The following is a 26,148-nucleotide window of genomic DNA, read 5'->3' on the forward strand; positions in this document are numbered from 1 at the left end:
CCATTGTCCTTTCACAGAACGCTAAGCTTAAGGGCTATTTATATTGATTTGCACATTCAAAGAAGCGTAATTCTGGGAGGAGTTGGGGAGTGGCAGCACGCACATGCACGTGCATTACTTTTCACACTGATGGAGATTTATGTAGTGGAAGAACGTGGAAGTTGGCATACTCATAGATTCATGCATCTGGATTTTTTTGTGCGTATGCACATTTCACTTTTGTCCTTATGCCTAGTGTGAATTCTACGCACGGCGTTTTGCATGAGGCCCCTACTCTGTTTCAGCAGCTTTATCTGTTTTATTGTGTGGCTTATTGGAAAGTTGACATGGAACTCATAGGTTTTATATTTTAAGCCAAGTCTTTCCCATAAAAGCATCATTTGTATACTTGCAACCCGACATTGGTACTTCATTTCCTAATGTCATTTGAAACAAATTCTGAGCTGTAGAGGCTTGTTTGCAAGTTATGCCAACATTTACGACTTGCATGCTAACTTGCAACATGCAAATAAGGTCTTCCACATATGAGGTTTTTTTTTCTTTTTTTTTTTTTTGGCCATGGCCTTTTAGGGGCTCAGTATATGTAGGAGGTGTGACGACAGCAAATTAAACATTTTATTTTGTTAATCTCTGTGGCACAGAGTCAGTAAATTTCCATCCTGGTTGATTTTCTGATGTAAAAATCATAACATACAGAATTTCATTGTTTTCTAATTTTTCGTAAAATTATTCCATATTCTCCATAGACCACATCAAGTACCAGCACCTTTACTCTACAGACACAATCTAAACTTTTATGTTGAAGGTAACATCAGTCCATTAGTCCTTCTAGAATGTAGAACTTGTCAAACCTTAATCATTAAGACTAGAAAATACAGAATGTATTACCTGCACCTTCATCTCACAGACACTTACCGGACCATGATAAACTCTACCCAGAGACGAAGAAATGCTGGCAAGGGTCCCAAGGTTTCCAGAAGATAAATGTAGTGCCCACCGGACTTCTTAATGCTTGTGCCTAACTCAGCATAGCACAGGGCTCCTAGGAATCAATAAAAGACCGCACTGTAAGTGAAAAGGAACAATATTCATTGTAGCTGTGTCTATTCTGGGATCTCAAATTTGAGCTGCTACTCAGTTGATAAAACAGGATTAGCATAAGTCAGATGCATAGAAAAGAAATTTCTTAGTCCAATAAAGTTCATTATAAAAGTGTGTAGTGAAAATTCAAAGCAAAACAGTTCACACAAAAATAGAGAAAATAGTTGTTACACATGCAGAATGAAAGGCAAAAAGGAAAAATTGTTTCTTCTACAAACTTAGCTTTTTCTTTTTAAACTTCAGCTGCTTTTTATACTTAAAGGTTGTGTTATTTCTCTATGGTAAACTTATATATGCTTTACTTAATACATTCAGTACGTTCTCTACATACAGCACATTCAATATGATCAAAACGATTCGTTACAGAATAAGGTGCATTCAGTAGGGCACTGTTTAAAACTGAGTGCCCTGCATGCCTTACTTACTGCAAGGCAGATTATAAATTGGGACTACTCTGTAGTCACAGGGGCAAGAAATAGTTAGAATATTCCATTTCAGTTTAGCTTGTGGGGGTTATAATAGAACATCCCATAGACTATGCATTAATATATAGGCCAACATTTTAACATAACAAGAAAATACTTCTATCAATTTAACATAACCTAAATAAATGACAAATGTCTCTTGCATTCACAAATCAAAAATAAACTAAGGAGTCATATTTGTTGAAACACAAAACCCGAAAAAATGCATTGTTATACAATTTTGGGACAAATTAACTTGTAACAAATCAAATGTACTTGATTGACTGAATGGTCTCGTTTGCTTCAGGCTTTATGTTCAGCGCAATGCTTACATTATAATGTTATTACATTTCAGTGTCTAACAAAACTAACAAAACAGGATCAGTTAGTAAATATGTGGATTAATAATGTCGAATATGTGTTTTCTGAGGTTCTGGAAGCAAAAAAGAAATATAATTTCATTGCAAAAATCAAATCATTTTAGACTATATGATTTTATTACTCCTTAGAATTGTCAACAGCAGTTTCGATTTATAGCAATGTTTAGAATGATCTCACTTATTCATCCTCAAGGGATGAGCATGAAAGACTTGGGAGCAGACATGGCTAATACTGTAAAATAATTTAACACTATGTCTCTATTCTAAAGAACAAGTAGAATGAAGCAGAGTGTCTGCTTTCAGAAAACGCAAATCCACCACACTTAGAATACCAGTTATCTGGTCAGAAACGAACATTGCTAAAATAAAAATTAACAAGGTAAAATATTCCTTTACTCTTTCTTAGAAAGGTTTATTTTAATTGACAGCTACAGGCATAACTTAACATTTTCGTATTATGATCTTTGGAGTGTTTACACTAAAATTATTTAAACTGTAGTCAGAACAGACTGATATGCTATCATACAGCTCACATAAAACAACAACTTATGATGTCAGTACTTTCTTTCTTTCTTTCGTCACTGTGACCTTGCAGAATATTTGATTCACTTATGTTGCCCCAGCTCTCCAGATCCAGCTTAGGCATTCTGGCCTAAATTATATTGACTTACAAAAACCCTTTAGAGAACAAGGCATAAGTGCAACTCTGAATGCTGTCGTATTGCTTTATGTGTTTAAAGTGAAATTTATTATTATTAATGGATGATAAGAGGGCGGCACGGTGGCGCAGTGGTAGCGCTGCTGACTCGCAGTAAGGAGACCTGGGTTCGCTTCCCAGGTCCTCGCTGTGTGGAGTTTGCATGTTCTCCCCGTGTCTGCGTGGGTTTCCTCCGGGTGATCCGGTTTCCTCCCACAGTCCAAAGACATGCAGTTTAGGTGGATTGGTGATTCTGAAATTGGCCCGTGTGTGTGTGTGTGTGTCCTGCGGTGGGTTGGCACCCTTCCTGGGATTGGTTGTTGTGGTCATTTTCCATTATCGAGCAGAGAGATGGCTTTAAGTCAACACCAGTCAGAAGCACAAAAAAGAATGAAATGAAAGCATGAAGAAGCAGCCCATGCTGCACTTGCAGGTACAGCCCCTGAAATGAAGGGATTATGTTAAAAAAAATGCTTTAGTTGCCTCACATTTTTATGCAATCGTTTTGTTCACCCCACTGAATTAAAGCTGAAAGTCTGCACTTCAACTGCATCTGAGTTGTTTCATTTAAAATTCATAGTGGTAATGTACAGAACCAAAATTAGAAAAAAGTTGTCTCTGTCCAAATATTTATGGACCTAACTGTATGTTTAGAGATCTAAATTTGTCCAACTTCCAGTAAGTTAATTAACGTTACGCCAATTGCCACTACTCTAAAGGCTAGCACTTTACTGGAGTAACAATGGAGTAACAATATCCTTATGTGATATCAAGTTTTGATATTGAACATTTAACAAATATTATCTGATGTTACAGGACCTAGCTGTCACATGGCTGAGGATTATCTGTTACAGCCATAAAGACCACAGGACCTCTACACGTTGCTAAAGGCTGCTAACACTAGTCGACATATGAAGTGCCGTGAATGTGGTTGCATTGAGGACATGTTTGTAAATGTTAACCACACATGTACGGTTCTCCTGCTTACTAGTTATTGGCTTAATTTGCGAAAAAGCATCCAGCAAACAACTTTTGACATACAATAATAACAATTAGGTCAAATTAACTTCATAAGTTGGTTAATTGTATTGGTAGCTAACATTATGGATTTAGTTAATGCATTATTGTTATCCGCTATCAGCTGTCATTGCAAAGACAAAATGAAGTTTAGATAAGTTCATAGGAGTGTGATAGACGGCCGGCAGCTCATTCCGGCCGACACACCCAGGTTACTAGATGGCATCTCCCTTGCCTCCTTTATTCATTATGTCCTGTTGTTCCTGTTACAGGCTTCTATCCCATCTGTTTAATCTTTTGTCCTAGTTTTGAGAAAAACACAAAAAACAAAAACATTTTGAGCTGCATCACGATTCCTTGTCTTGAACGATTCTGAATCAATGCACAAAATTTCATAATTTTTCATAAATTGGCTTATGAATCATTTGGAAAATATATACCGTACCAAACATTTCAAATAAAAAATGTATTGTGCAAATAATTGAACACATGTGAGACCTCAATGCTATAAAATTTTACTGAACCAAATGACTTATTATTGCATATTTTATGACAAACTGCTACCCCAACGGGAACGCCTTCATAAGCTCCAAGCCCTAAGTTTGCTTTGATTGCTTTAAGAAAATGGAAAATTTATTTCACATTAACCTGTATAGCAATGTCAGTTACATTATTCCAAGATATTGTTAATATCTTTCAAATAATGCTACAAATGAGAAGTCATCAAACATTTTTTTCATTTATAATATCCATCCACTAATCTAATAATCTGGTTTCACAGCACAGCACAGCTGTGAAACAACTGCTCTGCAACCAATGATTTGCTTATGGCAGCAGACTCTGGACAAACCAGCATATTAATTCTGTTAGACCTTAGTGCAGCATTTGACACTGTCAGACATGACATTCTACTGTCCAGTATGGAGAACATGCTGGGTATCTCTGGCACTGTCCTCCAGTGGTTCAAGTCCTATCTAACTGATAGGTAAAAGTTTGTTAGTCTTGGCAACAGCAGATCCAGCTCAGTGCCAGTCACACAAGGAATTCCTCAGGGCTCTGTCCTCGGTTCTCTGCTTTTCTGTATTTATATGCTTCCCCATGGCCATATTATTCATAACTTTGGACTGGGTTATCATTTTTATGCAGATGACACTCAACTCTATTTCAATGTTAAAAGTGGAACTTCATCGAAGCTTTCTCAGCTCACAACTTGCCTCAGTGAAATTAAAACCTGGATGGAGCAGAACTCTTTAAAATTAAATTGCAACAAAACTGAACTCCTGCACTCTGGGACTAAAGTGCAACTTAATAAAATGAGCTCCTTCCCAGTCTATCTTGGCAGTGATCTCATCAGACCTGCCTCTACTGCAAAGAATCTTGGTGTCATTTTTGATTCCTTCCTTTCTTATTCCGCCCACATAAATCACATTAAGAAACTTTATTTCTTTCACCTCCATAACATATCACATGTTCACTCCTTCCTCTCCTTTTCTAACACTGAGAAACTTGTCCATGCTTTTATCACATCCCGCATCGATTATTGTAATTCCCTACTGGCAGGTGCCCCTTCTAATCTTATATCAAAGCTCCAGCTTATTCAAAACTCAGCTGCAAGAGTCCTTACTCGAACCAGCAGCAGCGAGCACATAACACCCATCCTGCTTTGTCTTCACTGGCTCCCTGTGTCTTACAGAACTGAATATAAAATTCTATTAATAACCTACAAAGCCTTAAATGACCTTGCGCCAAACTATCAGTGACCTTCTCCATCACCATGTGCCTGTCCGCCCACTAAGGTCCTCTGATTCTGGCAATCTTGTTGTACCCCACACTAATCTACACTCCATGGGTGACAGGGCCTTCAGCTGTATAGCGCCCAGACTCTGGAATGACCTACCAAAATTAATTAGATCAGCTGACTCCATGAATTCTTTTAAAAAGCAACTCAAAACTCATTTGTTCGGGAAGGATTATAGCTCTATTTGACTTTATTACCCTTCTCTCAGTTTACCTCAATGTCAAGATGCTCATGTAACCTGTATGTGTTTGTTAGACCATCAGTTATGTTGTCTGTTAGGCTTTTCTCTGAATTACTATCTTACTCTTCTTTATTTATTTATCTGGTTTAGTACAATGCTATATACTGTTCTTTCTTAAACTCTGTGAAGTGCATTGAGCATGGCAAAGGCGCTATATAAATAAAATGTATTATTATTATTATTATTATTATTATTGTTTTAATCAGTTTATCCTGAGCAGGGTCATGGGGAAGCTGGAGGCATGAACAAAGCCTGTAAAAGGTGCTCAACAATTGTGGGTGAATACACACACATAAATACACACACAGATACACACACATGCGTGGGCCAACTTAGCACCGCCAATCCACCTAACTTGCATATCTTTGACTGTGGAAAGAAACCAGAGCACCCAGAGGGAACCCACATAGACAAAAGAAAATCATGCAAACTTTAAGAGAGAGAACCCAGGACTTGATCCCCAGTCTTCTTGTTATGATGCAACAGCACTATTAACATTTAATATAACTAGGGGGTTCTGCCCCCTGCTCGCTTCACTCACCAACCCCTGGGTGGGCGCTATGCACTAGCCACTTCGCGGATCTGCCACTCGCACATGGGGAAGTGGATGTACAATTTAAACAGATTGCGATTTTCATAGGAACTGTTACATATACATAATAGAACTAACTATTTTACATTACAGCGAGTAATTAACCATAGTAAAACAAAGTAAAACATAATAAATTGAATTAAAATTATGTTTCATGTTGCATCATTCTCCCGGTGAAACTTTATTGAAGAACATAAGTGCTGTGACTGGCAGGAAACAAAAAACGAAGTAATCAAGTTAGGCATCAAGCAATGGAAGTGGCATGATTCATAGTCTATGAACAAGATGGGGTCAAAACCAAAAGTAAAATCAAACCAATTTGATTTCTGAAAGGAAAGGTAGATTCCTTAACCAACTAACATGAACAATCAAAAATAAAAAAAAAAGTTTTTTGGTTTTTTTTTTTGTTTTGAACTTTTAAATTGAACAAAATATCAGAAAGTTGGCTGGAGTCTGAAATCAAAGAACCATTCTCCATTCCAGCAAAGAAGGACATTTCCAAGCAGCCATATAACATGCATTACTTTATAAAGTATATGACCGCATTAAAAAAATCCTAGACAACACATAGTTTAATGAAACAAAGGGTTATGATTGTGAACAGACAGAAAAAAATTTGGATGTCCAAAGTCACATTTTAGGCAACATCTGCAACCCTCTTATATTTCAATCTGTCCCAAATTAGGGCTAGTTTGTATGTATATGCAATTTTAGGAAATGAACAGGTCATCTCTGTAATTGGGAAAGAGGCAAGATTAGTTAGACAGGTTTAATATGTGAAGTGGCTAATGATTCAAGTCTTTCAGTTTTGTTTAATCCAATTTGGAATCCCAAAGTCAAACTCTTTTATTTTTTTATTTCATTCACAGGGGTCAAAGTGCCAAAGAAAACACAAGAAAACAAGTGTCACAATACAAAACAAAAGCCACAATTCATTGTCAATAAGCAAACTTAAAAAGTCTTAAGTTATTCTGTTATTCCTTTCCCCTCTACTTTCATAAATATATTGCTTTTAGTTTAGCAGACAAAGCTTGGGTGCTAGTCTGAGTGTGCCATCATCTTCCATAGCTTAATGAACAATTCCCATGACCCACTATATATATTATTACCAACAACAATATGGTGATGCCAATGAAAGCAACATGGAAAAGGGTGGCACTTGCAAGGATTAGTGACCACAAATTGGCAGTACAGTAATGTCACAATACAACAATAGAAATAAACTAAAAGTTTAAATTAAAACACCAGTACTGTAAAAAATGTAAAACAAAAACTCTTCATTGACTTCTTGCATCCAAGTTTTGGTTTTCCTTAATCAAATAACAAAGAAAAATGTATAGCTCACGTTTGTTCATTGAAAAATTTGCAATATTTTACAGCTGCTGATAATCTTTTACCCAGACTAGAGTGTTCCTTCACTTACCAAAAATAGAGAAAATTCCTGTGGCCATCCAGATGATAAGAGACATACCCACATTGCCGGAGTTTTTCAGGACACCTTTGGGAGCAATAAAAATCCCACTTCCTACGACTGAGCCTACAATAATGCACACTGATCCCAGAAGGTTGACTTTTTTCCTCAAGTAAACAGTTTCTGTATTTGCCATTTCTGCAAAGTGTTTTTGGTTGCTGTCCCACTACTCCTGTCTTTTTTGTTTAATACAATGCCCAGTGGAAATAAAAAAATTCCGCTCATCTACATATGCTTTCCAAAGTAAATGAGAAAAAGGCTAGGACAAGGAAATCAATAAAGTTGTAAAACTGGATACCATTGCAAAGGTTTCCACTCACTAATGTGAGACTGAACTGCATTTTGTAAACATTTCTTTCAGTGATATATATTACAATTAAATGGTTATATCTATCATTTAACAATGAACCAGAAAATGTGAAATTAACAGAACTGAACTGAATTACACAGATCATCTTCACTCAGATGTGCGACCCATTCAATATCTTAACCTTCACACAGCATGATCAATTCATTAACCCATTTTCTAAGCCTACCTAGTCCATTGCAGGACAAGGAACCACAGTCTATCCAGACAGCAGCAGACACAATGTGGGACCTCAGGTTGGATCAAAAGTTTACCTTCCAACATGACAATGACCTGAATCACATAGCCAAGGGAATACAGTAGAGGGTTCATGACTAGTGTGTGAATGTCCTGGAGTGACTGAGCCACAGCCTAGACATGAACCTGATTGAACATCTCAGCAGGGACATGAACATGAAGGTATATCAATGCATCCCATCTAACTTGACAAAACATGACTGAGAAGAACTGGAGAAGATCCACAAATCTTGGTGTACCATGCTTGTAACATTGTGCCCAAGAAGAATTTATGCTTCAACAAAGTATTTATTTTTTTAGTTTTAAAATATATATTTTTTAGTTTTGATTATAGTGTATTATGTGTAGTTTGATGATTAGCAACAGAATTTTATACATTTTTAGGGTAAGACTGTTATGTAAGAAAATGTGGAGAAGGTGTGATGGTCAGAATGCTTTATGAATGCACTGTATGCTATATTCTTACCAACATTGTGTCATTAAATGTCCCTGCAACATCTACTGTTTATGTATTGCCATTGCAATGAAGTTCAGATATGATATTCTCAGCCATTGCTTGACATAACTCTTGGCAATCTTGTTTCCACTATTATCCATTTTGCAACTTATTTTAATGATAATGATAATGCAAATTTTGGGAACAGCTTTGGAGTGTTAAAAGGACTCTGTTTTTGACAGGCAGACACGTAACAGCCTTAATATTTTCCAGAATTAATATTTTCAGAATGTCTGTGTTACCTCAATTTATACTTTTTGGAACCACTTCTTAATTTCTTGGTACTTAAGAGAGCATAAGAAGTATATGTCTGCTTCCACCTCTCTCTCAGCTCACAATGGCCTCAAAACTTCTGGACTATGGATGTTCAAGACTTCCTGATGTGCATAGATGCTTATAATTTTATATTATCCTTCCATTTTGTTCCTGGTTTCTCTTTCTTTTTGTGTAGTGCTTCTGCAAAACATAAATTTGGAGCCAATGTACATTTTAGTCATTCGTTTTACTCATGGATTCAATCCATTAATAGATAGATAGGCATATATTTTATGGATCTTAAAGGGAAGCTGCTGTATTAAAGCAGCCTGTGTATCAAATATACACATATTACACTCAGGCCAAACAGTTCTAAGAATAAATAAGTAAATATGTACACATTAAAGTGATAGCAATGCAAAATCTAACTAGATGATGTGTAAAAAACTAGGTAACAGTTAAGAAACACTGCAAGAGCACCATAAAAAAGTTAGTCGTGTGATGAAGGTACTTCACAGGTTTACCAGTGTGTGCTATGGAGATTTTGACCCATTGTTGATAATACCTAGCAGCTTAGCCAACATTCTTCAGCATGCTACTACCTACCTCCAGATTGTCCAAGCTAGAACAGACTACCTTGCTATTATTTTATTAGATCTGTTGGTATCTCATTCTATCATGCTACTGCCTCAACGTCTATGTCCTTCAGGGGGCATTCGCACTCTGGGAATGAATTTGTTCATTATTGTGGCGTATTACTTAACCGAATCTATATAAATATTGTCACAAAACGACTCCAAACAGATATACAAAGGTTTTGGGCAGCTAACTGTATATTATATTCCTGGCTACAAAAAGATTGAAATAAATCAAGTTGTTCACAAGACTGAGTCCAAAACAGAACTGAATAAGTGGAGGTAAGATGGAGATTTTAAAGGCTGGTGCAGTAAATTATGTAATTTATGCCACAACCGGAAGTGACACCTTCAGGACCAGGAGTGATGTCTTCAGGGACCAGAAGTGGCATCATCAAATGTGCCTGAACCAGAAGTGACATCATCAGAGGTGCCAGTACCTGGGAATGGTCTGCAAGGAACTGTGAGAGACAGCCAGCACACTCCGCCACCCCCTGGTCTGATGTAGCATTACACTTACTCAATCCCTTTAGCTGCCTCCTATTTGCACATGTGTGGCAATATATTATATAAGACGATCAACACCCACCCCCCACCCCCAGTGATACGGCTGTAAGAAATCCAGTAGGAGAAATAACTTAACTTTGTTTAGTGTCAGGTTACACTGCAAATTATAACTCGGATGAAGCTATTGACAACAGCTGGGGCCTCATGCATAACGCCGTGCATAGAATTCACACTAAAACATGGCATACAGACAAAAGCGGAAATGTTCGTACGCACAAAAAAATCCAGATGCATAAATGTGTGCATCCACCAACTTCCACGTTCTTCCTCTACATAAATCCCGGTCAGTGTGAAAAGTAATGCACGTGCATGTGCCTGCTGCCACTCCCCAACTCCTCCTAGGTTTACACCTCTTTGAATATGCAAACCAATATAAATATCCCTTAAGCTCAGTGTTCTGTGAAAAGCTAATGGCAAAAGCACGGGGGAAACAGAAGAATTTCAGCAAAGACCAAGTGGAGGCAAGGAAAAGTGTACTATTTGTTGGTTTAAACAGTGGTATAAACAACAAAAGGAAGTTGATTGAGTGACATAGAGTGTTGGAGAAACTCGAAAGCTCAAGATCACAAAGTTGCACAGTGCCCGAAATAAAAAAGTTGTCAGATATGATATGATATCAAAGTTGCCATGAAAAGGCAAGTCATAGCCCACTGTCAGAGTGTTATATGAAAGCTTATTAGGGTACAGAGAAAAGAAAAAAAAAATAGGGACACAGTGGGAAAAAAGCTCGAAATGTCAACTTTAATCTCGAAATTTCCACTTTAATCATGTAGTTTATTTTGTAATTAAAGTAGAACATCATAAACTTCATCTAAAAATCGTTTAATTTACTAGTTTCTCAGATACCATCGTAACTAAAGTAGCACGCTGAATGCTTTGTTTTGTATGTGTTCTTCTATGTGCTCTGTGTGTGTGAATCACTATGTGCTTCTTAAACAGGCTTTCTCTTCCTCTGACAGAATACAGGATCCATTACATTCATGATATTACAGCTCTCTGAATAATTTAAATACTGAGATGTATACTTGATATTTTCATGATGATAGGAATTAAAGCATGTATTAAACATGGTGGTGCAGTGATAGTGATGAGCTGGCGCCTCGTCCAGAGATTGTTCATGCCTCACGCAAGATGATTCCTGGGCCGTGCGCAACCCTTGATGAAATAATTTATTGCAGCAGTACTGTGTGGGAAATAGCCCGGACACAGACAGACAGATATCGTTTAAAGTCCAACATACATTTATTTACAATTCCCAAACACACAAACCCAGTGCCGCAGCACCAATCACCCCAATAGTCCAGGCCAACACACAATGCCTTTCGTTTCTTCAGGCTGCCTCTTTCCTCTCCCAGACCTCGTCCTCTTCCACCCAACTCTAGCCCTGAATGAAGGGAGGCGGCCCCTTTTATTGTACCCCAGATGTGCTCCAGGTGTGCTCTGGCAATCTTCCACCGAAACGCAGCAGTGTGGCGGAAGTGCTGGCTGCGTCCCCAGAAGCACTCCGGGTGTCCCTGCTCCTCTTCCCCCCAGCACTTCCTGGTGTGGCGGAAGTGCTGAGGTCCAGGGCTCTCCAGGCATTGGGGTGCCCCCTGGCGGTGACCACAGGCCCCTACAGTGTTGAGCTTCAAAACTCTGTACCCATGGTCCCCACAGCAACCAGGGCGGTCGCCCCCTCATGGTCTGGAGGAGGCGTGAGCCCTCCTCCGGTCCTCTTGGGCGTCCCGGCTGGGCACCACCCCCAGCCGTGTGGCACAACTGTCTCTTTCAAACGTACTAACTCCCAATTCCTGTCCTTCCTTTTCTTTCTCCAAGTACCCAATCACCACACAATCAGCTCAGTAATAGACGTTAAGCCATCTGTAAGCTTAGAACTCCGATTCTTCAAAACTTTTAAGGAACATTGAAATATCTTAAAGTACATGTTTAATTATTCTATCCATCTATCCTTCCAGTGTCGCGCAAGTCCCAGCAAGAATACAGTGCGAGGCAGGAACAATCCCTGAATGGGTGGCAGCTCATTGCTAGCGCTGCGACACCGTGTCCTCACATGTTTAATTATTAAAAATATTGATTAGTTAAATGATGTTAACATTTTATCTGTATAATGTAATAAACATATTTTGCTGCATTTCATCTTAAAAATGATATCATCATCACGTCATCATGCAGGAAAGGCTCTGAAGCCTTTGCCATATGAGAGCAGTTCAAATAGATAGATAGATAGATAGATAGATAGATAGATAGATAGATAGATAGATAGATAGATAGATAGATAGATAGATAGATAGATAGATAGATAGATAGATAGATAGATGCTTTATTAATCCCAGGGGGAAATTCACATACTCCAGCAGCAAAAAATATTAAATTAAAGAGTAATAAAAAATGCAGGTAAAAAACAGACAATAACTTGAATAATGTTCAACGTTTACCCCCCCCCCCCGGGTGGAATTGAAGAGTCGCATAGTTTGGGGGAGGAATGATCTTCTCAGTCTGTCAGTGGAGCAGGACAGTGACAGCAGTCTGTCGCTGAAACTGCTCCTCTGTCTGGAGATGATACTGTTTAATGGATGTAGTGGATTCTCCATAATTGATAGGAGCCTGCTGAGTGCCCGTTGCTCTGCTACGGATGTTAAACCGTCCAGCTCTATGCCAACAATAGAGCCTGCCTTCCTCACCAGTTTGTCCAGGCGTGAGGCATCCTTCTTCTTAATGCTGCCTCCCCAGCACACCACTGCGTAGAAGAGGGCACTCGCCACAACCATCTGATAGAACATCTGCAGCATCTTACTGCAGATGTTGAAGGATGCCAGTCTTCTAAGGAAGTACAGGCGGCTCTGTCCTTTCTTGCACAGAGAATCAGTATTGGCAGTCCAGTCCAATTTATCGTCCAGCTGCACTCCCAGGTATTTATAGGTCTGCACACAGTCACCTCTGATGATCACAGGGTCCATGAGGGGCCTGGGTCTCCTAAAATCCACCACCAGTTCCTTGGTTTTGCTGGTGTTCAGTTGTAGGTGCTTTAAGTCGCACCATTTAACAAAGTCCTTGATGAGGTTTCTATACTCCTCCTCCTGCCCACTCCTGATGCAGCCCACGATAGCAGTGTCGTCAGCAAACTTTTGCACGTGGCAGGACTCCGAGTTATATTGGAAGTCCGATGTATATAGGCTGAACAGGACCGGAGAAAGTACAGTCCCCTGCGGCGCTCCTGTGTTGCTGACCACAATGTCAGATCTGCAATTCCCGAGACGCACATACTGAGGTCTGTTTGTAAGATAGTCCACAATCCATGCCACCAGGTATGAATCTACTCCCATCTCTGTCAGCTTGTACCTAAGGAGCAGAGGTTGGATGGTGTTGAAGGCGCTAGAGAAGTCTAGAAACATAATTCTTACAGCGCCACTGCCTCTGTCCAAGTGGGAGAGGGATCGATGTAGCATATAGATGATGGCATCTTCCGCTCCCACCTTCTCCTGGTATGCGAACTGCAGAGGGTCGAGGGCGTGTTGGACCTGTGGCCTCAGGTGGTGAAGCAGCAGCCGCTCCATGGTCTTCATCACATGTGATGTTAGAGCGACAGGCCGGAAGTCATTCAGCTCACCAGGACGTGATACCTTTGGGACTGGGGTGATGCAAGATGTTTTCCAAAGCCTCGGGACTTTCCCCTGTTCCAGGCTCAGGTTGAAGATGCGCTGTAGAGGACCCCCCAGCTCTGATGCACAGACCTTCAGCAGTCGTGGCGATACTCCATCTGGACCTGCTGCTTTGCTGGCACGAAGTTTCCTCAGCTCTCTGCTCACTTGCGCTGCTGTAATTGTGGGTGGGGATGTCTCTCCTATGTTGGTATCAGCAGAAGGATGTGTAGAGAGTGCAGTAGTCCGAGGTGAGAGTGGGTTAGGGTGGTCAAACCTGTTAAAGAAGATGTTCATTTGGTTTGCTCTCTTCACGTCTCTCTCGATGGTGGTACCCCGCTTTGAGCTGCAGCCAGTGATGATCTTCATCCCATCCCACACTTCCTTCATGCTGTTGTTCTGCAACTTCTGCTCCAGCTTTCTCCTGTACTGCTCTTTCGCTGCCCTGAGCTGGACTCGGAGTTCCTTCTGCACGCGCTTGAGCTCATGCTGATCACCGTCTTTAACACTAGAATTACCAGAGCCTACGAAAAAACTCGTAGATCCGGCCCACCTTAAATCGCTTCTTAAAACCTTTCTCACCTCTCCGCCAGCGTCTTTTGTCATCTAAATGTACTGATAAAGACAAGCTGCCAGTAGCTGGCTATTCCATCCCCCCAACGACTTAGAACGTAAACAGGCTTTTCCCAGCTCTTGCCTTGATTGATTATCTGGGAGTGAAGTGGAGTTTTAGAGTAGAAATAATAGATTGTTATTTGAAACACACGCATTTCATATGTGTTGCATTTCTACAGTAATCTGTGTAAACACATTGTTAAAACAGAAACGTGTTATATATTCTAGTAGCAAATGACAAAATGTAGGCATAAACTATATAATGTATGAAGTCCAAATATCAAAGAAACACGTTCACAAAAGGTACAAAAAAAAGCCATCGCCAAAAAAACCCGCCTTAGTGTGAGACATTGATATGAGTTAACTATCTCTGCTTCCATGGCCTAACAGTATCAGTCGCTGACTGGGAATCAGAAGGTCATGAGTTCGATCCTGCATAACTCCATTTGAGAAGTGTTCTTATTTTCACTATTTTAGAATAAAAAGATACATTTGATTTCAGTCTGTAACAGCTGGTGTAATTTATGATATTTGTAAAGGTTAGCTTTATTTTTTTAAAATTCACTTTTCATTGTCTCAGTCGCGTTCAGGATCCATCCCTACCGCCCCCCCACCTGACACTGCGGTTTTTACATAAAGACGCGCTATAGTTCTGCAGTGTATCACGATACATACGACCACGTGTTTTTTTCCCCCAGTATTGCCAGTCCCCACGTGTTGCTGTATGCTGTTTCTTTTGTACTCCAGGACATGCAGAGGAAAGCATAGTAAAGAGCAGTAACTTCAGCGCTATATGCAATCATCAGACACTCCCCATCTGATGCTGTTTTCACATAAAGACGCGCTAAAGCTCTGCAGTGTACTTGTGACTGCATTGTCGTACCAATGCTTGCGAACTGAAGTGTCTGCATGCACTTTTCGTGGCATTATACGTGTATTTTTTGAGTATGCCCATGTAGCTCAAACACAGGAACATATGTTGATGTAAAAGTATAACAAAACAAGTGCACTTTTATTCAAGACTATAACCGAAGAAAAAAGAAAGCAAGTTACAGTAGGCGGTTGATATGACAGCTTGCGTGGTGGAATGCTAAGAACTGCTGATTTCCATTCTGTGCTATATAACTTAACATTTGAATCTGATGATTGCATATAGCGCTGTCTTGTTTAGTGTGCGCAAGAACATGCAGGTGGCCAGTTGCTGAGTGCTACAACGCACATTTTAAAAAAAGAAAGAGACAAATATATGTGACGTTTTGAAGAAATCATTTTATGACGCGAATAGTACCAATCAGAAAACATCGTCGAAGTAATGCAATATTATTTGAAAACGAACAGCGTCAGGTTGGGTGTGAAGTTATACTGGCGCTGTTTGAGTCAGATCAGAAGCTGAATAAGCTGAAAAAGCTCCTGTTCTGACTCTAAGTAAAAAAGCATGAATTAATCAACAGAAATAACCGCGATTGACATTTTAAAGTTAACGATTTACAGTGCATACCAATTTATAAATTCAATGTCCGTTTGAGGAAAAAAAAAACCACTTTCTTCAAAGCTGGGAATCGAACTCGCGTCTCTGTGGCACAGTAAGGCAGTGGTGCTCCAAGTCAGCAAACCGTCCTTATAACTTATTTTTTTCAAGATCCATAACACACAGACAGCGCAAGTACAGACACAAATCAAGTGCATGTGTGTACTGTATAATATTAACAAAAAGAGCAGCTTACTACTGAAAACGGCAAATATAGGAGTGAGTGGGGATCGAACCAGGACTCTTGATTACACTTGGTTTGCGTCTGTACTTGCGCTGTTACTTAGAGAGCCAGATCGGGGGAGGGGTGATGTTAGAGCGGGTGAGCTCATTCAGTGCTGCAGAAACAACGTGCATGTTGATTTTTTTTTCTTTCAGTACATGTGCCTTCCCTGTTTGTTTGTATATCTCTGCCTGTCTGTCTCTGTATTACGCAGTGCTCTGTCTGTCTGTGTGTTATGGATCTTGAAAAAAATAAGTTATAAGGACAGTTGTTCATGTTAATTGCAGTCTCAATTGTTAAAAAAATATTTTAAAAGGAGCATCCCACATGAAAATATAACGATCTCATTAACTGACAGTGCATACCAATTTACAAATTTTATGTCCGTTTGAGGTTAAAAACAAAAAAAAGAAGTAACACTTTATCCCCAGCGGGGAATTGAACTCATGTTTGTGAGGCAGAGAAAAGCTACTCGGTCTGAGAAGCAAATCTTAGCACGCTACGCCACGGAAACTGTTATATGGTGTGTGAAGCTTTTGTGGAAGCGTTTATTTGATCTTAGGAACTCGGGCTTTATACATTCTACATTTTGTAACATTTATTACTAAAATATGAAAAAGTTTCTGTTTTAGCAATGTGTTTACACAGATTACTGTAGAAACGGAATACGCATGAAATGCATGTATTCCAAATAGCGATCTATTATTTCTATTCTAAAACTCCAGCAGTTCAGTCACTCCCAGATAATCAAACAAGCCATGAGCTGGGAAAACTTAGTGAACGTTCTGCGATGGTGGGGGATGGAATAGCCGGCTGCTCGCTGCTCCTCTTAATCGGCACATTTAGAAGACAAAAGAGAGGTGAGAACGGGTTTAAGGTGGGCCGGATCTACGAGTTTTTTCGTAGACTCTGGTAATTCTAGTGTTAAAGGCCCTTTTCTTCTGGTTCAAAAGGCCCTTGATGTCACTTGTAATCCATGGCTTGTTGTTAGCATAGCAGTGTACAGTTCTTACTGGAACTACACTGTCCATACAGAAGTTGATGTAGTCAGTAGTGCAGTCAACAACCTCCTCAATGTTCTCACTATGTGATCCCTGCAGGATATCCCAGTCTGTAGTTCCAAAACATTCTCTCAGAGCATTCTCAGCCTCCGGGGTCCACTTCCTGAATGATCGTGTGGTTACAGGTAGGACTCTCACTTTTGGTTTGTAGTGAGGCTGAAGCAGAACCAGGTTATGATCTCCTTTCCCAAGTGCAGGCAGCGGGGTGGCACTGTATGCGTCTTTAACGTTTGCATACAGTAAATCAATAGTCTTATTTCCCCGGGTGTTGCAGTCCACATACTGGGAGAATGCAGGTAATGTTTTGTCCAGCGTCACATGGTTAAAGTCTCCAGCGATTAGCACAAGTGCCTCGGGGTGCTGCGTTTGTAGCTTAGCAACAGCAGAATGGATGATGTCACTCGCTATATCCACGTCCGCCCGAGGAGGAATATACACGATGACAACAATGACGTGTCCAAACTCTCTGGGCAAGTAATAGGGATGCAGACTTACGGCCAACAGTTCGATGTCCCTGCAGCAAGTGGAGATTTTGACTTTAACATGTCCAGAGTTACACCACCGTGTATTAACATAGAGAGCGAGTCCTCCTCCTTTGTGCTTCCCACAGGTACTTGCGTCTCTGTCCGCTCTAACTGTGCTAAACCCGGGTAGCTCCACATTAGCATCTGGGATGGTGTTAGTTAGCCACGTTTCGCAGAAACACAACAAACTGCATTCTCTGTAGGTTCTGACATTTTTCACCAGCGCAGCCAGTTCGTCGATCTTATTTGAGATTGAGTTCACATTCCCCAGAATAACAGAAGGCACCGAAGGCTTAAAACGCCACTTTCTCGCAAGCCGCTTCATTTTTAGCTTAGTGCCGGCTCTGCTGCCACGATACCGCCTTCTTACCTCGTCAGGTAAATAGGGAACCACACCGGCACTGGCATTTGTTCTCAGCGCTCGAAGTTGAGTACTTGAATAGGCGAGTCTCGGCGTGTAAAAATCCATGCCCACGTTGTAAAAGTAAGTGTGTCCAGGGAACAAATCCACATAAAATAAAGTGGTAGGAGTGATCAATAAATAAAAATAGAAAAATAAAAGTAGAAAAATACACATACACATATAGTCCTACACGGAGCTGCTGAAAAGGCTGCCACTCTCGGCGGCGCCGGATGTCTTAAATAGGCAGCATGGCTGAGGCAGCATGTGCTAGATGCTGTATATCGGTAATTCTCTTTCCGATCAGCTGCTGTAGAGCTGTGATTCCACACTCAGATACAGTGATATAAATACTCCGAGTGGTGCAGTGAGAGTAATATGGAAAAAGATGATCCGCTAATCCCCTAATAGGAGCAGTTGAAAGAAGAAGAAGAAGGTGCAGTGAGAGGAACAACGCTAAAGCAGCTATGATATTTGGAATAGTTTGGCCATTCCATGGACCATTATATTGTTACAAGTTAATTATAATCAGATGCCTTAAACTAATAAACAATATGCGGTGTGATAAAGTGCTATATAGCGCCTGACCCGGCATAGACTCACACTGAGGCACGTGTATAAAACACCAAGGCTTTTATTTTCTTCACCTGTGGGGCATGTCTTCCCCGTGAACCCCACAGGCAATACACAGTCCCAAAAGAACTCTAAAACCAAACACAACACTCCCTTCTTGTACCACCACCCCTCCCTGGCAGCCTCGTCCTCTTCCTCCCGATTCTGGCCCCAAGTGGTGGTTGCCAGCCCTTTTTATAGGCCACCCAGAAGTGCTCCAGGTGCTTGATCACCTGCTTCTGATTGCACTTCCGGGCGAGGCTGTAGAGTCCAGGCCGGGTCAGGGAGACATGCAGCACCCCCTGGCGGCCACCCCAGATCCCATAAGGGCTGTGGAGAACTCCATCTCCCATGGAGCCCTGTGGGAAACTGAGGCACCATCCTCAGCCAGGGAGGCTGCCAACAAGGGTCCCGGGGGAGGTATTGAGCAGACCATGATTGCTCCCCTGGAACATGTGTAGAAGAGGCGTCCCACCGGGCATGGGACCCAGCCGCCCGCCACAGCGGTAAATTTCAGTGTATTTATAAATCCGTGTCAGGGATGTGCATCTAAAAAAGAAAGGGAAACCACACTTGAACAAAAGCACTGCTTTGACACTGGGTGCTGCCAGTTTGCAAAACCGAGCGGAGAACTTGTGTACGCCAGGATTTGAGCTAGCGTGAAAATGTGTGTGGCTTTACGCCAAGTTTAGGTTTTATACATTGCGATTTGAGTGTGGAAACGGGAGTATGCAACATTTTTGTGCATGCGCACCATTTATACATGAGGCCCCTGGTCTTGGAGGAGAAGCCCAAGAGAAGGTGGTCGTCATCAAATCCTGCAGCATGGAAGGCATTCTGAGAGATGGGCAATGGCAACATTGTCCATCCATCGGGGTCAAGCTTTGAAGGATCTGGCTTTGTCAGAGTTTTTTTATACAGTTTTTGTAGGTCAAAGGCGAGTTTATCAAAACTAAACATAGACACGTTCTGTTTCAAGCAGAGAACAGCTGACATAAAACATGTTTTCACTCACTTGCTTGTATGGATACATCATTCACGGTTGGTTCATGCCATTTGTCCACTGCTGCTAGGATGTTCTCAAGTCCCTGTGACCCTGAATGGAATTAAGCAGGTTCAATTGATAGACATTATTCACTTACAATATCCACAATAATCTATTACCAGGTTCTTAATTTATGTTCAAAATCTTCAGCACATACTGTGACCTAGAAATAGCAAACACAGTGACTTAAAAGAGGTAGACTGTGCTTTACTGTGATGTGTGTATAGGAAATTGACAACTTTTTAAAGAAGCATTAAGACTAATAAGAATTCTGTGCATGTATTTATCAAGTATCTCTGAATTATTCCTAGAAATTGCACTAAAAGTTTGACTATGATAAGAATTTGTCCTATCCCATACTAGGACATGTGAAGTTGTTATGAACCGTCCAACACCCACTCTCTGCAAGAAGTTGGAATTCAAATTTCAGAATGAATGACTTCATGACTTTGCACCCAATGCCATAAAATGCCACTCATGATGACATGTTGTAATTGTCTGATACCAATGATAAGACTTCACCCCAAAGATAATAATGATAATAATAACAATAATGTTCAATGTAGTAGGAGAAGGAGGAAAAAGGAAAAATGAGACTTAAACCTAATATAGTCTAGGTATGCAGATATGCAGATGAGATACAATATTCTTAGCCACAGCTCAATGTAGCTCACACTTCCTAGCACATTCTTTGTTTAAGGATCTGTGTATTTTACTCTTTTCTCTGTCTGTTTTATGCCTGTGAAATGCTGCTACGCTTTCTTACTGGGTTTGGGAAGAAACTTATAACAGAGTGCCAAAACATATCCTTCATAAGGATATTATCTGTTAGTTACATTTACACCAACACGATAGTACATTAGATGGTTTTGTCCTCTCTATTAAATTACAGTTTCATAATTCTGCAAATCAAATAAATTTGAACATATGTTTTGAGGTGAGAGATGCTTAGCTATTTTCCTGGATGGCTTTCACTAGGCACATGGAAGGATTCTCAGCACTTTATTTTCTTTGTTCAGGAGGTCTCTTCTTTACCTTTGGCCACACCTACTGGTTGCATGTGGTATTGCAGTTTCTGTTTGAGGATTTTACAGAGTGTCCAAGGATGCAAGCAAGGTTTCGCCTGCTAGATCAACTGATGATCAGTCAGCCTGACCATCTGACCTTATCACCAGACTCAACTTTGGAGTCTTGCGTTATGATATTGCATTTAAAGATGCTGCTCTTCTACTAGTTATAAATCTATTTTATAAGATTGGATACTGTATGTTTTTTTTCCTTTATTACTTATTCATTAATATTCCTGCCTAATCGTATTTGTTTTTCTTTTCTTGTAACTTTGTCTTTGACATCTTATAAAGCACTTTTAGCTACATTGTTTGTATGAAAAGGTGCTATTTAAATAAATGGTGCTGTTGACTGTCATTAGCAAGGTAAATCAGTGGTTTACGTAGGTCTCTCTTTTGCTTGTGTCCTTGTTGTTCCTCAGCAAAGCTGGACTAATGGCAACTTCAGCCAAACTCCAATACAGACAAGCATTCCGCCCTTCCAGTCCTGCACAGTTGCCCTCTGGAGGGACTGCTTCAGTCTCAGTTGTGGTCACACCTTTTCAGCTATGTGTCCTATCCCTGAGCAGCAAATTTATGGCCAGGTTAAGCTGTAGTGTGGTAAGAGAAAGAACAGTCAGTTAGGGTGTTACACGTTTTTTTAGGGAGGATAAATGGTATTGTTATTGGCTTCTTCAGAGCAAATAAGCCTGTCCTCCTGGTTGACCACTGGTACAAAGCTTTGTCCATCAGTGTTACTCATACTTGATTTATGGTCCTTTGCTGAGAGCTTGAGTCCAATTTGCTCTTTTTAGAGAGATGCTGCTGGCTGTTTCAAGGTCTGGTATCAATCACCTTATCAGATAAGGCTGCAGATAATGCATTCCAAAGGGAGGCCCATTCAGGCAATCTGAGACTTTTTAGCTGGCAGTAAGAGTGTCTTTCAGCAGTCTGGTAAGCCAGAGTTTGGGTTCCAGCCTGGCAAAATAAATAATGTCACTCTGTCTTATAACAACACCTTACCTCTTTCCGGACTGGAGCTATATATTCTATTGGAAATGGTTGATCGGTTGAATTTATGCTCAGAACAGAGACGGAGGTTGTCAGTAATTTGTGCAAGCAAGTTATCTAGGCAGCCTGCTTGCAGTTGCTGTTGGTACATTTTTATGCTGCTGTTCTAAACTGTTTCTGTTTTTTTTACCGAGGAAACACCCAGCTGGTGCACCAACTTTTTCTCCTCTGGTCGTCCCAGATTCACACTAGTCACATATTGACAGGATCATACCAGCATGGCAGACCAGGTGGACCTTGTTGCTGTTGTTACAGTGCACTGGTGCCCCCCAGGGATGTGTCCTCTCTCCTCTGCTCTTCTCCCTCTACACAAATGACTGCACCTCAAGAGACCCGTCTGTTAAAATCCTGAAGTTCGCAGATGATATGACAGTCATTGGCCTCATCAAGGACAGTGACGAGTCTGTATACAGACGAGAGGTCGAACAGCTGGCCCTCTGGTGCGGTCAAAACAACCTGGAGCTGAACAAGCTTAAAACTGTGGAGATGACAGTGGACTTCAGGAGGAGCCCCCCAGTGCTGCCCCCTCTCACACTACTCAACAGCATTGTGTCTGCTGTGGAAAACTTTAGGTTTCTGGGATCCACAATTTCCCAGGACCTAAAGTGGGAACTAAACATAAACACAATTGTTAAAAAGGCCCAGCAGAGGTTCTACTTCCTGCGCCAGCTCAGGAAGTTCAACCTGCCTTAGGAGCTGCTCATCCAATTTTACTCTGCAGTAATCCAGTCTGTTCTCTGTTCATCTATCACAGTCTGGTTTGGCTCAGCCACAAAACAGGACAGGAACAGACTTCAACGGACAGTCAGGATTGCAGAAAAAATCATTGGTGTTGATCTGCCCTCCATTCAAGACTTATACAGATCTCGAGTCAGGAAACGGGCAGAAAACATCATTGCAGACCCATCACACCCTGGTTACAACCTTTTTCAACTTCTTCCCTCTGGTAGGCGCTACAGAGCACTGTACGCCAAAACTACCAGACATGTGAACAGTTTCTTTCCTCAGGCCATCACTCTCATGAACACTTAAGTCAATCTCACAGCATCAGGGACAATACTAGGTAAAACCAGAGTCCAATTCCTTGTATGTGTACATATACTTGGCCAATAAAGCTGATTCTGATTCTGATTCTGATTCTGAATTTGATATATTTTAAGTATTGTGTTTGGGCAAGGGATTTTAGAAATTTTAGCCTTCTCTTTTGAGAATATTTCACAACAGATTTTGTCTGGCACACAGATTATCTCTTCTACACATCAGTATTTGGGAATCTCTACCGCACTGTGAGGCCAAGAATACAATGGGGAGTTTCAAATGCTTATTTAATCTTTCAAAAAGAGATCTATTTGACCCTAATCTAGCTTTGGCTTTTTAAACAGATCAATTTGGCCTCACCCATGCAGGCTGCTGTTATAGACAAGCACCAGGGAAGAGGAGTCATCAGGCTTATTGAAGTGCATAACTGGTTGTGTATGAAAAGGTGTAACAATCTGCACATCATTTACTATTAGGACCATACTACAGTTATGACAGAGAGCAGTTCAACATATAATATCATTCACTTCTGGGAAGTAGCAGCTGAGCTTTGCAATGGCAGAACAGGATAAGCAGATAGAGAGGAACAAAGGCTTTAGCTAGCTGAACCTCCTTTTCTTTCTACCATTTGTCAACAAAGTTGTCCTGACTTTCATCATGTTCTCTACTTCATGTTCTTGTCAGCATGAACACAGATATGTTGTTATAAAATATGGTGCATGCTTGCAAAGATGGACCCCTGCTAACCATTCTTCCGGGGTTGAGATGCACCAAGAATATTTCAGAGACTTCAAATGTAGCTTAAAACTTTTTTTAAAGGGGAGAGAAACTGAAGTTAAGGTTGGCATCACCAGCTGAAATGTGCTAAGAAAGCATGGGGCAAGAGATATAGTCATCTAACCATGCAATATAATCGCTAAGAACATTAAAATCCCCTAAACAAATAAGGACAATATTACAGTATGTTCGAAACAAGTTGATTAAATACCATACTTCTTATTAGATGAAATACAAATGTCAAGTTGAAAATTGTGCTCCAGGTGCTAGATGATTGTATAGATCAATGGATTGCCAGTTCAGTCCTGGGTGCCCAGTTTGGCTAGGTTTTTTAATTCCAACCGATGTCTGAATTAGTGCTTACTTTTTACTGATTACATTGTTTACAGCTCGGACGTTGTAGTCTCTGGGCTGGTTGCAGGGAGCCCTGTCTGCCACCTCAGATTGGTACCCACAGAAATTGCTTTGATTCAGCTGTCCCTCCTGCTCCTTCATTCACATCACAGGTTTGACGCTACATCCATCCCTCAGAACTCTTCCTGGCCCCATAATCTCCTGTAACTGTTCTTGCCAATGGATGTCCTTAACTTACCAACCCTGAATTCCTGTTCTTTTTTTTCTCTGCCTTTCCACAGCCCACATTTATCCTGGATGAGAAAGGTGCTGCTTTATCTTGCTTTTTTGCCACAAAACGGAAAGGTGCCCTAAATCTCTGCTCTGAATGCACTTACTTAAATGTCTATTTCCCCATTGGCACAGTGCCCACTTGGCTTTCCTGCTCACCCACACTGTCAAAGCTTGTTTTATTTTGCCACAGACGCCTAGACCTACTGTGTCACAGTATCACAGTACCAAAAATATAAGCATGTAATGCTATGGCAAAGAATACAAATATATACTCTGAACCTCATAGAAATATTTGTAGACCAGATAGCTAGTCAATGAGATCAATTAAAACTATGATGGACTGATTGAGAAAGTTTTTGGAGTAAAAACCTGCAATTAATTTTGGGGAGAAGGTAATGGTAGGTCCCCAAGGACTGATCTTCAATACCATACTGGTACAGGCCATGACGGATTCTTAGCTTGACTTAGGAAATCAAATAATTCTAAAGCCTCTCACTTACCATACTGAGATAGCAATTGGAGTGGAAAGTTTCAAGTTACTTTCTGATGAAACACACTCTGTATCTTTGTTATTAATTTAAACAGAGTATACATTATGCTCCACTGAAAGCCTAACAGAAATTTTAGCAAAGCCCATTTGGTCCTACAACACAATGAAGGATCATTTTCCATGAAACAGTAATTAAACTCCTAAAATTTTCCAAACTGTACTTGGTCTCCTGGGGACATCCTAAATAGGTTGTCTTGCTTGAGACACCTTAGAGTGGTGGTATAATAGACCAGTGGCAGTCAACCCAGTGTCTGGAGAGGTGCAGGTGATGCAGGTTACCTTGCTAATAAATTCATAATTTTAGGATCTATTATGAATAAGAAGAAATTTAGGATCTATTATGCATAAGACGTTCTTTTTATTCATAACAGATCCTAAAATTAAGAATTTGTTAGCAAGGTAACCTGCATCCCATACACCCCTCCAGAAACATTAATATACAGTGCATGGCTTGCTGCATCTGTTAGGAATCAGTTGAGTATAAGCTGTCCATTTTTATACACCTGTGGAAACTCATATAATTCATAAATCGAAGAATATTAATAAAAATCCTTTCATCTCTCCATCCATTATCCAACCCACTATATCCTAACTCTTCCATAATGAATTTCCCATTGGGATTAATAAAGTATCTATCTATCTATCTATCTATCTATCTATCTATCTATCTATCTATCTATCTATCTATCTATCTATCTATCTATCTATCTATCTATCTATCTATCTATCTATCTATCTATCTAATGCTCCATCATTTACATCAGTTATTTATGGTCATTTTTCATTCTAATCATCATCATCAGGGGTTCACTTCTAAGCTTCATTTCTGCAGACAAGTATCAGGGTCACCCTTTGGTGGCTTCTTGTATTCTTGTACCCAGGTTTTCTATTAAAAGGCCAGGTACCCACACTGAGCCAGGGTTGTCTGTACTTGCCAACAAACAGCCAGGTCTCAGTACCTTACTTTAGAAAACTAGCGCTGCCACATAACAACTTAGGGACTAAAACAGAGTTTAAACGTCACCCTTAGACACTCTTCAGTATCAACAACAACAACAACAACAACATTTATTTA

General features: G+C 40.4%; 1 protein-coding gene across 1 annotated transcript in view; it reads right to left on the minus strand.

Annotated features, from left to right (window-relative positions):
• Positions 1-14,951, minus strand: part of LOC114644348 (cystine/glutamate transporter-like) — a 621,881-nt gene extending 606,930 nt beyond the window's left edge. Inside the window, 4 exon segments of the mRNA XM_051924039.1 lie at positions 916-1,042; positions 7,714-7,884; positions 14,338-14,405; positions 14,908-14,951. Coding sequence (XP_051779999.1) covers positions 916-1,042; positions 7,714-7,884; positions 14,338-14,405; positions 14,908-14,951 — 410 coding nt within the window.
• Between the last annotated feature and the right edge of the window lie 11,197 nt (positions 14,952-26,148).

This window comes from Erpetoichthys calabaricus, chromosome 1 (genome assembly GCF_900747795.2).
Source record: "Erpetoichthys calabaricus chromosome 1, fErpCal1.3, whole genome shotgun sequence".
NCBI classification, from domain to species: domain Eukaryota; kingdom Metazoa; phylum Chordata; class Cladistia; order Polypteriformes; family Polypteridae; genus Erpetoichthys; species Erpetoichthys calabaricus.